This window comes from Eptatretus burgeri, chromosome 9 (genome assembly GCF_056783735.1).
Source record: "Eptatretus burgeri isolate ZD-2024b chromosome 9, Ebu_testis_v1, whole genome shotgun sequence".
Lineage (NCBI taxonomy): Eukaryota > Metazoa > Chordata > Myxini > Myxiniformes > Myxinidae > Eptatretus > Eptatretus burgeri.
The window spans coordinates 33,316,896-33,329,313 of record NC_140969.1 but is presented as its reverse complement, the minus strand read 5'-3'; the positions used below and the strand labels follow the sequence as shown (position 1 = coordinate 33,329,313).

General features: G+C 44.5%; 1 protein-coding gene across 4 annotated transcripts in view; it reads right to left on the bottom strand.

Annotated features, from left to right (window-relative positions):
• Positions 1 to 12,418, bottom strand: part of LOC147019866 (uncharacterized) — a 254,067-nt gene that overhangs the window by 134,573 nt on the left and 107,076 nt on the right. For all 4 annotated transcript variants that reach the window (XM_085894649.1, XM_085894650.1, XM_085894648.1 and 1 more), the window contains 3 exons: positions 10,818 to 10,936; positions 10,081 to 10,135; positions 4,998 to 5,116 (listed from right to left, as the gene is read on the bottom strand). In XM_085894649.1, coding sequence (XP_085750775.1) covers positions 4,998 to 5,116; positions 10,081 to 10,135; positions 10,818 to 10,936 — 293 coding nt within the window. The remainder of the gene's footprint in view (positions 1 to 4,997; positions 5,117 to 10,080; positions 10,136 to 10,817; positions 10,937 to 12,418) is intronic.

The window sequence follows — 12,418 nt, the reverse complement described above, 5'->3', positions numbered from 1 at the left end:
CTGTGATGATGGATTCCATGTCCTTGCTGATGATTGGAAGTAAGCAAATTAATCTGCAGTTAAGTGGATCTGTTTTTGCAACTTTTTATGTTCATGAAAAGGAGGAGAAGGAGACGGGGAAGGCGAGTCCAGAGGTAGTGAGAGAGTGGGAAGGGTGGAAGTGTGGAGGTGATAGTTGGAACTCTGAATGTTGGGACGATGACTGGCAAAGGGCGAGAGTTGGCTGATATGATGGAGAGAAGAAAGGTACACATACTGTGTGTACAAGAGACCAAGTGGATGGGGAGTAAGGCTAGGAGCATTGGAGGTGGTTTCAAACTGTTCTACCATGGTGTGGATGGGAGGAGAAATGGTGTCGGGGTAATCCTGAAGGAAGATTATGTCAAGAGGGTATTGGAGGTGAGGAGAGTGTCTGACCGAGTGATGAGTGTGAAGTTGGAAATTGAAGGGGTGATGATGAATGTCATCAGTACATATGCACCGCATATGTGGTGTGAGATGGAATATAAAGAAGATTTCTGGAGTGAGTTCGATGAAGTGGTGGAGAGTGTATCCAAGGATGAAAGAGTGGTGATTGGAGCAGATTTCAATGGGCATGTTGGGGAAGGGAACAAAGAGGATGAGGAGGTGATGGGTAGGTACGGTCTCAACAAGAGTAATGTGGAAGGGCAAATGGTGGTAGAGTTTGAAAAAAGAATGGAAATGGCAGTGGTAAATACGTATTTCAAGAAGAAGGAGAAACACAGGGTGACATACAAGAGTAGAGGAAAGTGCACACAGGTGGATTACATCTTAAGCAGGAGAGGCAACCTGAAAGAGATTAGAGACTGTAAGGTGGTGGCAGGGGAGAGTGTAGCTCGACAGCATCAATTGGTGGTCTGGAGGATGATTTTGGAGGTGAGGTTGAGGAAGAGAGTGAGGGCTGAACCAAGGACCAGATGGTGGAAGCTGAAGGAGGAAGACTGTTGCGTGGAATTTAGGGAGGAGGCGAGACAGGTGTTGGATGGTGGTAAAGATGGGTGGGATGATTGGGCAACTACAGCAGAAGTGGTGAGGGAGATAGCTAGGAAGGTACTTGGTGTGATATCGAGACAGAGGAAGGAAGATAAGCAGACTTGGTGGTGGAACGAGGAAGTACAGGAAAGTATAAGGAAGAAGGGGTTGGCGAAAAAGAAGTGGGATAGTCAGAGAGATGAAGAAAGTAGGCAGGAGTACAAGGAGTGGCGGGAAAGGCAAAGAGAGAGGTGGCAAAGGCTAAAAAAGGCATATGATGAGCTGTATGAGAAGTTGGATACAAAAGAAGGGGAAAAGGATTTATACCGATTGGCAAGACAGAGGTACCAAGCTAGGAAGGATGTGCTGCAGGTTAGGGTGATAAAGGACGCAAATGGGAATGTGCTGACGAGCGAGGAGAGTGTGTTGAGAAGGTGGATGGAGTACTTTGAGGAGCTGATGAATGAAGAAAATGAGAGAGAGAGAGAGAGAAGTTTGGAAGAGGTGGAGATAGTGAAAAAGGAAGTGGGGTGGATCAGTAAGGATGAAGTGAGGACTGCTATGAAGAGGATGAAAAGTGGAGAGGCGGTTGGCCCAGATGGTATACCAGTGGAGGCATGCAGGTGCTTCAGAGGGATGGCAGTGGGGTTGTTCACCAGATTGTTTAATAAAGTCTTGGAAAGTGAGAGGATGCCTGAGGAGTGGAGATTAAGTGTACTGGTTCTGATTTTCAAGAACAAGGGTGATGTGCAGAGCTGTGGAAATTCCAGAGGGATAAAGTTGTTAAGCCATACCATGAAGTTGTGGGAAAGAGTAGTAGAAGCTTGGTTGAGAGGAGAGGTGATGATCTGTGAGCAGCAATATGGGTTTATGCCAGGAAAGAGCACCACTGATGCGATGTTTGCTTTGAGAATGTTTATGGAGAAGTATAGGGAAGGCCAGACGGAGTTGCATTGTGTGTTTGTGGATTTACAGAAAGCTTATGATAGGGTGCCAAGAGAGGAGTTGTGGCATTGTATTAGGAAGTCGGGAGTGGTGGAGAAGTATGTGAGGATTGTGCAGGATATGTATGAGGACAGTGTGACAGCGGTGAGGTGTGCGGTAGGAATGACGGACCGGTTTAAGGTAAAAGTGGGATTGCACCAAGGATCGACTCTGAGCCCTTTCCTGTTTGCAATGGTGATGGACAGGTTGACGGATGAGATCAGACTGGAGTCTCCATGGACTATGATGTTCGCGGATGACATCATGATCTGTAGGGAGAGTGGGGAGCAGGCTGAGGCGAGCCTTGAGAGGTGGAGGTATGCACTGGAGAGAAGGGGAATGATAGTCAGTGGGAGTAAGACGGAGTAAATGTGCATAAATGAGAGGGAGGGTGGTGGTATCGTGCGGTTGCAAGGAGTTGAGGTGGGGAAGGTGGATGGGTTTAAATACTTGGGATCAACTGTCCAAAGTAATGGAGAGTGTGGCAGAGAAGTGAAAAAGAGAGTGAAGAGAGTTAAGAGAGTCAACACTCTAAATGGAGTTCTTTCATCCCCTCTTCCTGTCCAGGCTGGAGTTCCTCAAGGTAGCGTTCTGGGCCCTGTTCTTTTTCTGGTTTTCATCAATGATCTCTCGGACTCTCTGGAAAATCCTCTATTTCTCTTTGCCGACGACTCCACCCTCTGCCGTACCATCTGTCATCCTCAGACCGGCAAACAGCAGCTTCTTCACTCACTGCAGATCTGGATAAAATCACAAACTGGTCCAACACGTGGAACATGTCTTTCAATCCAGACAAATCTCACACTCTCACTATGTCTCTTCAAAAGGACCGTTTACAAAACCCCCCCATCCACTTTCTCAACAATCCTCTGGAAGAAGTCTTTTCTTTCAAGCTTCTAGGTCTCACTATCTGCCATGACCTTTCCTGGGAAAGTCACATTTCCAACCTCGCCTCAAAAGCCAGTCGCCGACTGGGAATCCTCCGTCGTGCTTAGTCCTTCCTTGGCCCTCGAGCTCCTGACCACTTACAAAGCTTTTGTCCGTAGCCTGATGGAGTACTGCTCTCCCCTCTGGGTTGGTGCTCCTGCCTCCCACCTTTCTCGGCTTCACGCTGTCGAAACCAGGGCATTTAAGATCATCGGCATCTCTCGCAATGAAGCTGAGTCTTTGGGCCTCTCACTCAATCACCGCAGGTTGGTCGGTGGTCTTTCTGTCTTCTACCAACTCCTCTCCAGCCTTGCCCCCCCTGCTCTCTCTGCGATTTGTCCCCACCACATTTCCACAGGGCGCTCAAGGTCCGCCAACAACCCCCTTCTGGTAAAACTACCAAAATCACGAATCACTGCTCATCTTCACTCTTTCATTCCTCTTTTTTCCCGCCTTTGGAATAAACTTCCTCACTCTATTCTTTCCCATTCTTCCCTCCAGGCTTTCAAAACAGCTGTTCACCACCACCTCTTATCTTCCCCCATCCAAATCCTCGATCTTTTCTACCCCCGATAATCCACCCAAGCCCACTTCCTTCATTTCTCCTGCTTTCCTTCCTGAAAGTCCCTGAAATGTCCATCTTCTCTTCGCCATGTTCCCCGTCCCATCCCCATCCCTCTCCCTTCCACAGTTCACCTAATGTGTCTGTTCCCCAATGTTTTGTCCCTTCCACTCCCGCCCCTCTTGTCTCATGCCTCCTTGCTGTGAGTTGTGTGTTCGCTCTCATACGAGCCTCGACCAAGGTATACAAAAAAAAAAAAAGGCAGGATGGAGTGGGTGGAGAAGAGTTGCAGGAGTGATTTGTGACAGAAGGGTAGCTGCAAGAGTGAAGGGGAAAGTATATAAGATGGTAGTGAGACCAGCTATGTTGTATGGTTTGGAGGCGGTGGCACGAACAAAAAGACAGGAAGCGGAGCTGGAGGTGGCAGAGTTAAAGATGCTGCGATTCTCGTTGGGAGTGACGAGGATGGACAGGATAAGGAATGAGTATATTAGAGGGACAGCGCAGGTAGGATGGTTTGGAGACAAATTGAGAGAGGCGAGATTGAGATGGTTTGGACATGTGCTCAGGAGGGAAGCGGAGTATATCGGGAGAAGGACGTTGAAGATGGAGCCGCCAGGCAGGAGGAGAAGAGGAAGGCCAAAGAAGAGGTTCATGGATACGGTGAGGGCGGACATGCGGGTCGTTGGAGTGTCAATGGAAGATGTGGAGGAAAGAGCGAAATGGAGATGGTTGATCCGCTGTCGCGACCCCTAACGGGAGCAGCGAAAGAAGAAGAAGAAAAGTTTTGCAACTTTTTATGTCATGCTGTGATGTTGGCTTATTTTCAAGCAGAGGTAAGATTTTCTGAATCTGAATTCAGAGCTGAATCTGAATGAAGCAAAAAACCAACAAATCGCGAATATGCGAAGCACAGGGCTGCAAATGTAGAAGCAGGTCACATTTTATGAACCCTAAATACATGGATTCTGCGAATAACGGGCTCTGACAGTATATAACGTCATTTATAACATGTATGTACATAATATGTAGACAATGTCACATGTAATTTGTGTGTGTATAATATGTGTAATCTTCTTCTTCCTTCACGGCCAACATTATCCCATATTGTAGGGTCGGTTGGATCATGTGCAATATGTCATGCATTATATTTGTGTACATAACATGTCCCTGGTCCTGAAGCATCCATCTTCACCCCAGCAAGAAATCACAACTCATGGCCCAAGTTTGTTTGTGTGTCTGTTATTGGTTATCTCCACATGGTGTGTGTGTGTGTGTGTGTGTGTGTGTGTGTGTGTGTGTGTGTGTGTGTGTGTGTGTGTGTGTGAGTGTGTGTGTGTGTGTGTGTGTGTGTGTGTGTGTGTGTGTGTGTGTGTGTGTGTGTGTGTGTGTGTGTGTGTGTGTGTGTGTGTGTGTGTGTGTGTGTGTGTGTGTGTGTGTGTGTGTGTGTGTGTGATCACACTATGTGCCTTTTAACATTTGTTGGACACCGAAAATTAATCATGAAAGGGACTGAATATATTTATGTTACCATGAATACTTCTTCATTGTGGAAACATGGAGGATGCTGCATTGATGAGCTGCAAGTCGAGTTGATGTCAGAGTGGCCATCTTTCATCAACACAATCTTGTGATCATTCTCTGCGTCATCTAAAGGAAAAAAAAAGTTTTATACATCAAGAGCAAGAGTGTTTTTACAAGATCACGATTGCTACTTCTGCCACCAAAGGTGTGCGGAGGTTCTGTTTTCACCTCTGTCTGTTTGTCTGTGAACAGGACATCTCAAAATGTTGTGAACAGATTCAGACAAAAACTGGTGGAGAGCGTGTGTGACAAGGATGAAATGATTACATTTTGGTGAAATGCGGATCCCGATATTAAAATATTTTTCGTGATTCTTCATCATTGAGAGATTGGGCGAAAAACGATATATTGCTTGATATCTCAAAACAAAAATAATGGATGTGTTTGGACGAAACTTGTTGGACAGGTTGGGTGTGGGACAAGGACGAACAGTTTCGATTTTAGTGAAAATCCGAATCGAGATATGAGAATTTTTTAATTTTCAAAGTGATACTTCACCATTGAGAGACGGGGCCAAAAACGATTTATAGCATGATACTTCAAAAAAAGTTGTGGATGGATACAACCGAAATTTGGTGGAGAGATTGGGTATGCGATAAGGATGAAATGATTAGATTTTGAAGATCTGCATCCAGATGTGAGAATTTTTTTTAATTTTTCAAGTGATTCTTCACCATTGAGAGAGGTCGGGCCAAAAACTATATATAGTATGATATTTCATAAAGTTGTGGATTTGTTATGACAAAACTAGTTGGATGAGTTGGTAAGGTGACAAAAACAAGCCAATTCGATTATGATTCAGGTCTGGATCCAGATCCGGCCTATAAGTTGGACAGAAAATGTAAACTGTTAATTTTCTTCCCCTTGTTCCCACTTCTTCATTTCACCCCTATACATATCCACGATATACATCTATACTTGTGTCTGTCAATCGCTTGGTTCATCCTGTTTATTTATTTGCAGCGTCTTGTCTTCCCGACACATATCCACGAAATAACTCGCACAAAAAACATAATTGTGTTAAAAGCACAAACATGCACACAGGTGTCCATCTTCCACTTCTTATGTTTTTTTTGTGTACAATGTTGAGGCTTGTATGAGAGTTAACACACAGAACTTCCAAGGGGAGAAGGAGACAAGATGGGTGGGAGAGGGAAGGAAAAAACAGTGGGGAACAGAGACATGAGGAGATCTGTGGAAGGGAGAGGGATGGGGTGGGGTTGGGTACACAGGGTAAACAAGCTGGACACTACAGGGACTTTCAGGAAGGAAATCAGGGAACTTGAAGTAGGTGGGTTTGGGGTGGATTAGCGGGGTTAGAAAAGATCGTGGTTTTGGATTGGGGGAAAAAAGTGATAGTGGTGAACAGCTGTTTTGAAGACCTGGAGGGAAGAGTGGGATTGAAGAGCATGTGGGAGGTTTTTTTTTTACAAAGGTGGGGACAAAGAGGATTCAAAGAGTGAAGGTGAACAGTGATACTTGATTTTTGTAGTTTCACCAGAAGGGAGGTGCAAGCAGACCTTGAGCAATCTGCAGAAATATGGGGGGGACATATCTCAGACAAAGCGTGGAGGGGAGTGGGGGGGCGAGGTCGGAGAGAAAACGGTAGAAGACAGAAAGACCACTCACCTGCCTGTGGTTGAGAGAGTGACATCCAAAGACTTAGCCTCATCTCGGGAGATACCAATGATCCTCAATGGCTTGGTTTCCATAGCGTGACGCCGACAAAGATGAGAGGTGGGAGCAGCAGCCCAGAAGGGATAGCAGAACTCCATCAGGCTGCGAACAAAAGCTTTATATGGTCAGAAGCTCAGGTGGGCCGAGGAAGGACTTTGCACTACGGAGGATGCCCAGTCGGCATTTGGAGGCCAGCTGGGAAATGTGGCTTTGCCATGAAAAATCATGACAGATAATGAGACCCAGAAGCTTGAATGAAAGGACTTCTTCAAGAAGATTGTTGCGAAAGTAGATTTGGGGTTGGGTGGGGGGGGGGTTCCAGACGGTCCTTTCGGAGAGACATAGTGAGAGTGTGAGATTTGTCAGGGTTGAAAGACATGTTCCACGTGTTGGACCAGCTTGTGATTTTATCCAGATCTGCAGAGAGTGAAGAGGCTGCTGCTTGCTGATCTAAGGGATGGCAAATGGTATGGCAGAGTGTGGAGTCATCAGCAAAGAGATTAAAAGGATTTTGCAGAGTCAGAGAGATCATTGATGGAAACCAGAAAAAGAACAGGGCCCAGAACACGGCTTTGAGGAACTGCAGCCGAGACAGGAAGAGGGGATGAGAGAACTCCATTGAGGGCCATACGTTGGCTGCGACGGGAGAGGAAGTCTGCGAGCCATGAGTGGAGATGTCCTTGGATACCATCAGAAGAGTGTTTGAATGCGATTGGAGATGAATCAGATGAAGCGATTGGAGTGGAGGAAAAACAGCAGATGTTTTCAGGGAAATTGGTCAAAATCAGATCCAGAAGTGATGGAGTTCTGTCGGTTGAGATCCAAGTCAGGAAGTGGACAGATTGTGTCAGTCCCAATGAGTCAAAGAAGTCTTTTGCTGAAGTGCCATGGCAGGTGAGAGAGGTACTCACACTCCGACAACTGGCATGATGACAGTTGAAGTCACCATACATGAAGAAGAGAGAGTTGAGATGAGATAATAGATGTTGGTCCATGTTTTCAGAGAGTGAGATGTAAGTGGAGTCATGTCTGTTTGGTGGACGGTACAACACACATATAAACATGAGGTGGGAGTGGAGCAGGAAGCCGTAGCCAGAGTTATTTCTGTGGTTGTGGGGGAGAGAGGGCAGTGCATTGAGTGAGGGATAGAGTTTTTGATGAAGAGAGCAACTCTGCCACCAGGACGTGGCTCAGGTCTGTAATTTTGGAGGAGGGATTAATCAGGGAGAGATACGGGGGTCAGAGAAATCTAGAAGGAGGAAAGTTTCTGTTTTGCACATTATGTCTAGTTTGTCAGTGGCAACCTGATTGGAAAGTTCTGTCAGGTCTGAGCGAAGGCCTCGGATGCTTGAGGTCCACACTGCTAAGTGTTAAGGAAGAGGGAGGGAGGAAGTTTTTGGTGCAAGGGAGTGGAGGTGATGGTTGACCGCGCTCATTGCGTGAATTTTTACAGGTCGTGCTTTACACGTTGTCGAGTCTGAGTCGTCGCGCTATGAGTCGTGAGCAGAGAGCCAATCTGAAGTTTCTTGCCAAGCTTGGCAAAACACCTTCCGAATCCTTTGCAATGCTGCAGCAAGTCCACGGGGAAGAAACGATGTCACGTACACATGCATTTGAATGGTACAAGAGGTTCAAAGAGGGACGGGAGGAGGTTGAATACGATCCACGGTCTGGAAGACCTTCAACGAGCAGAACAGAGGGCAACATCAAGCGTGTGAAACAGCTGATGCGTGCAGATTGTCGACTCACAGTGCAGATGATTGCCGAGGAACTTTCTATCAACAAGGACACTGTCTGGAGCATCATCACTGAAAATCTTGAAATGCGCAAGATGTGAGCAAAGATGGTCCCCAAGCTGTTGTCCGAGGACCGGAAACAGCACAGAGTCACTGTCTGTCAAGACATTATTGAGCGCCTCGAGTACGATCCAGACCTGCTCGGCAGAGACATTACTGGCGATGAATCGTGGATATTCGAACACGATCCCGAGACCAAACGGCAGAGTCGTCAGTGGGAAAGTCCGTCATCACCAAGATCAAAGAAAGCAAGGATGTCGAAGTCAAAGGTCACGGTGATGCTCATCGAGTTTTTTGACATCAAGGGCATCGTCCACTTCGAGTTTCTACCACAGGGTCAAACAGTGAATCAATACGTGCACAAGGGGATCCTCCAGCGCCTCATGAGATCAGTCCGGGACAAGAGGGGGATCTGTGGGAGAACATTGCTGGGTGCTCCACCATGACAACACCCCTGCTCACAGTGCCCTGAGCATCTGACAGTTTCTGGCGGAGAGGAACGTGCCAACTCTGGAGCAATCCCCGTATTCGCCAGACTTGTGATTTTTTTCAATTCCTCAAGCTGAAGGAGGTGATCAAGGGGACCCGATTTCCTGATGTGGAGGCCATCAAAAGGGCCGTGACGACGGAGCTCCAGAGGATTTCAGAAGAAGCCTTCCAGGGGTGCATCGAAGTGTGGAAGAAGAGGATGGACAAGTGTGTGAGACTGGCAGGAAACTATTTTGAAAGGGACAAGCTGTGATTTCAATATATTTTTTGGAATAAAATTTCTGTGAAGTCAATCCTGTTACTTTTTAGACAGACCTCGTATGTATGTATGTATGTATGTATGTATGTATATGTATATATATATATATATGTATATGTATATATATATATATATATATATATATATATATATATATATATATATATATATATATATATATATATATATATATATATATATCTTGACTTGATTGAACCAACGTGAAGGAGGATTTGATTGAGAGACGCTGACGCCTCATCTCACCACTATCACCATCTGCACCCTGCTGCAGAAACTCTACGTGTCAGCGTCCTGCAACCATCACCAGCTTTGTGACTTGCTCAAACCCTCACTTGCCCCTTTGATATTTGTGTGAGAGTCCAGTATTTTGCACTATGAGGGGGATGGGCAGTATTCTTCATTGTACATAAGATTGTGCGTTTCCTCATCGACACTCATGTCTGTCGATCGTTTGGTTCATTTTGTGTATTTATTTGGAGCATCTTGTCTTCCCTTGTCCCCATATTATTTTTCAATAAACGCCATTTTCATTTTAAGGAATGTCTTCCCGTTTTAGTATTCCGCATGTTCCACCACCAATTTCGACTTGGGGCGATCCTTGGAGTTTTGTGAATGTCAAAGAGCAATTAATTGAACACAGTGTGAATTTGGTAAATTGGTGATCTTCAGGAATCGGAAAAGATGCTGGCGCGATGAGTTACGTTTGAACCATTGATGTGACATTGTTATTGTTATCATTTTGTGTTTGTGAGATCAATTCATGCTCCATTCAAGGAGCTTTAACTTACCACAGCTGTCAATGGTATGACTCATCTTCGAAAGTTGCTCCAAATTATGTCTCGTCTATAAAACAAAAATCATGAGCAAAGTAAAAAAACAAAAAAAAACCGTTCACTTGCACAGGGAGCCTTGTTTCATGGACTCTGTCCAATTTCACACAGCAGGTAAATAAATGTGAGTACAAGCATGACACGAACAAATTGATTTTTCCTTGTTTATAAATTCCATTCTATCCTTACTTGAGTAAAGGTGTTGGTGGCTTGTGCCACAATGAAATTGTGTACATGCATGTGTCTGTGTGTGTCATGCATGATGTGTGTGATGCAACTCATCACCTTTCCACCAATAATCACAACATCACTGCTGAATATTATCAATAAATAGTTTAGGATTACATTTCTTGGAAAGTCACCATTACGCCTCAGAGAATCAAAAGAGAGTTAACTTAAATGTCATTTGAAATGGCAATATATGGATCACCAGTTTTGATCACTTCCTTCCCCAATAAGGATAAACACAAAACTAAATGAAAACACCACTGCTCAAAGGATTGGCACCTCCTTTGATTCCTTATCAAATTTTCAAAGTGATCTCCACACATGGGTGCATTTCAGGTGATGGAACGGAAACTTTCCAGGCAGCAAATATTCAGCTCCTGTGTGTGTCTGTGTTTACACGATATGCCTTTGAACATTTTTGGACATCGACAATCAATCATTAAAGGGGCTGAATATATTTATGTTACCATGAATACTTCTTCATTGTAGAAACATGGAGGATGCTGCATTGTTGAGCTGCAAGTCGAGCTGATGTCGGAGTGGACATCTTCTTTTACAAACTCAATGTTATCATTCCGTGAGTCATCTGAAGGAAAAAAAGTTTTATATGTAGAGAGCAAGAGTGTTTTTACAAGACCATGATTGTTCCCCTCCTCCACCAAAGGTGGGTGGAGGTTATGTTTTCACCTCTGTCTGTTTGTCTGTGAACAGGACATCTCAAAATGTTGTGAATGGATTCAGACAAAATCTGGTGGAGAGGGTGTGTGACAAGGATGAAATGATTACATTTTGGTGAAGATCCGGATCCGGATATTGAAATATTCTCAGTGATTCTTCACCATTGCGAGGTTGGGCCAAAAATGATATGTCGCGTGATATCTCAAAAAAATTATGGAAGGATGTGGACGAAACTTGGTGGACAGGTTGGGTGTGGGACAAGGACAAATCGTTTTGATTTTAGTGAAGAATCAAATCGAGATGTGAGAATTTTTTAATTGTCAAAGTAATCCTTCACCATTGAGAGATGGGGTCAAATACAATTTATAGCATGATACTTCAAAAAAGTTGTGGATGAGTTTTGCCAAAACTGGGTGGATGAATTGGTTAGTTGACAAGAACAAGCCAATTATATTTTGGTTCGGGTCCAGATCCAGATCCGTCCTATCAATGGATACAAAGCATAAACTGTTCAGTCTGGCAGGGGTATGCACTCTCCTGAGTGCCGTTCTAGTTCTTGATTGATCGTGATAACCTTTCCACCTCCAAGACCTATCATGAAAGGACATGAACTAAATCAAGTGTGCAGAACTGGAACAATGTTTGGCATATCTCGTGCTTTGTTCTTTGTCACAACGAAAATTTATTTAAATTGTATAAATTGATACTCAACTGAAAGAGAAAAGTTTAGAAAACATGCTTTTAGTCCGATATTCTGTTTTCTCTCCTCTGTGTGAAGATGCACATCCCTCTTCCTCAGGCTTTTTTTCTGAAACTTCGGATACCACATCAAATTGGTTTTTGCTGTCCAGCTTTTCATGACCTTTGCCACCGAAGGTGGACTGTGGTTATGATTTCACCCCGTCTGTCTGTCTTTGTCTGGAAACAGGGCATCTCAAAAAATTATGGATGGATACGACCGACATTTGGTGGAGAGATTGGGTGTGTTATAAGGACGAAACGATTAGATTTTGAAGATCTGCATCCGGATGCAAGAATTTTATTTTTATTTTTCAAGTGATTCTTCACCATTGAGAGAGGTAGGGCCAAAAACTATATATAGTATGATATTTGATAAAGATGTGGATTTGTTATGACAAAACTAGTTGGATGAGTTGGTAAAGTGACAAAAACAAGCCAATTCCATTTTGATTCAGGTCCGGATCCAGATCTGGCCTATCAATTGGATCGAAAATGTAAACTTCATTTTCTTCCCCTTGTTCCCACTTCTTTATCTCACCCCGATACATATCCACAAAATACATCGATACTTGTGTCTGTTGATCGCTTGGTTCATCCTGTTTATTTATTCGCAGCGCCTTGTCTTCCCTTGTCCCCATATTATTTTTCA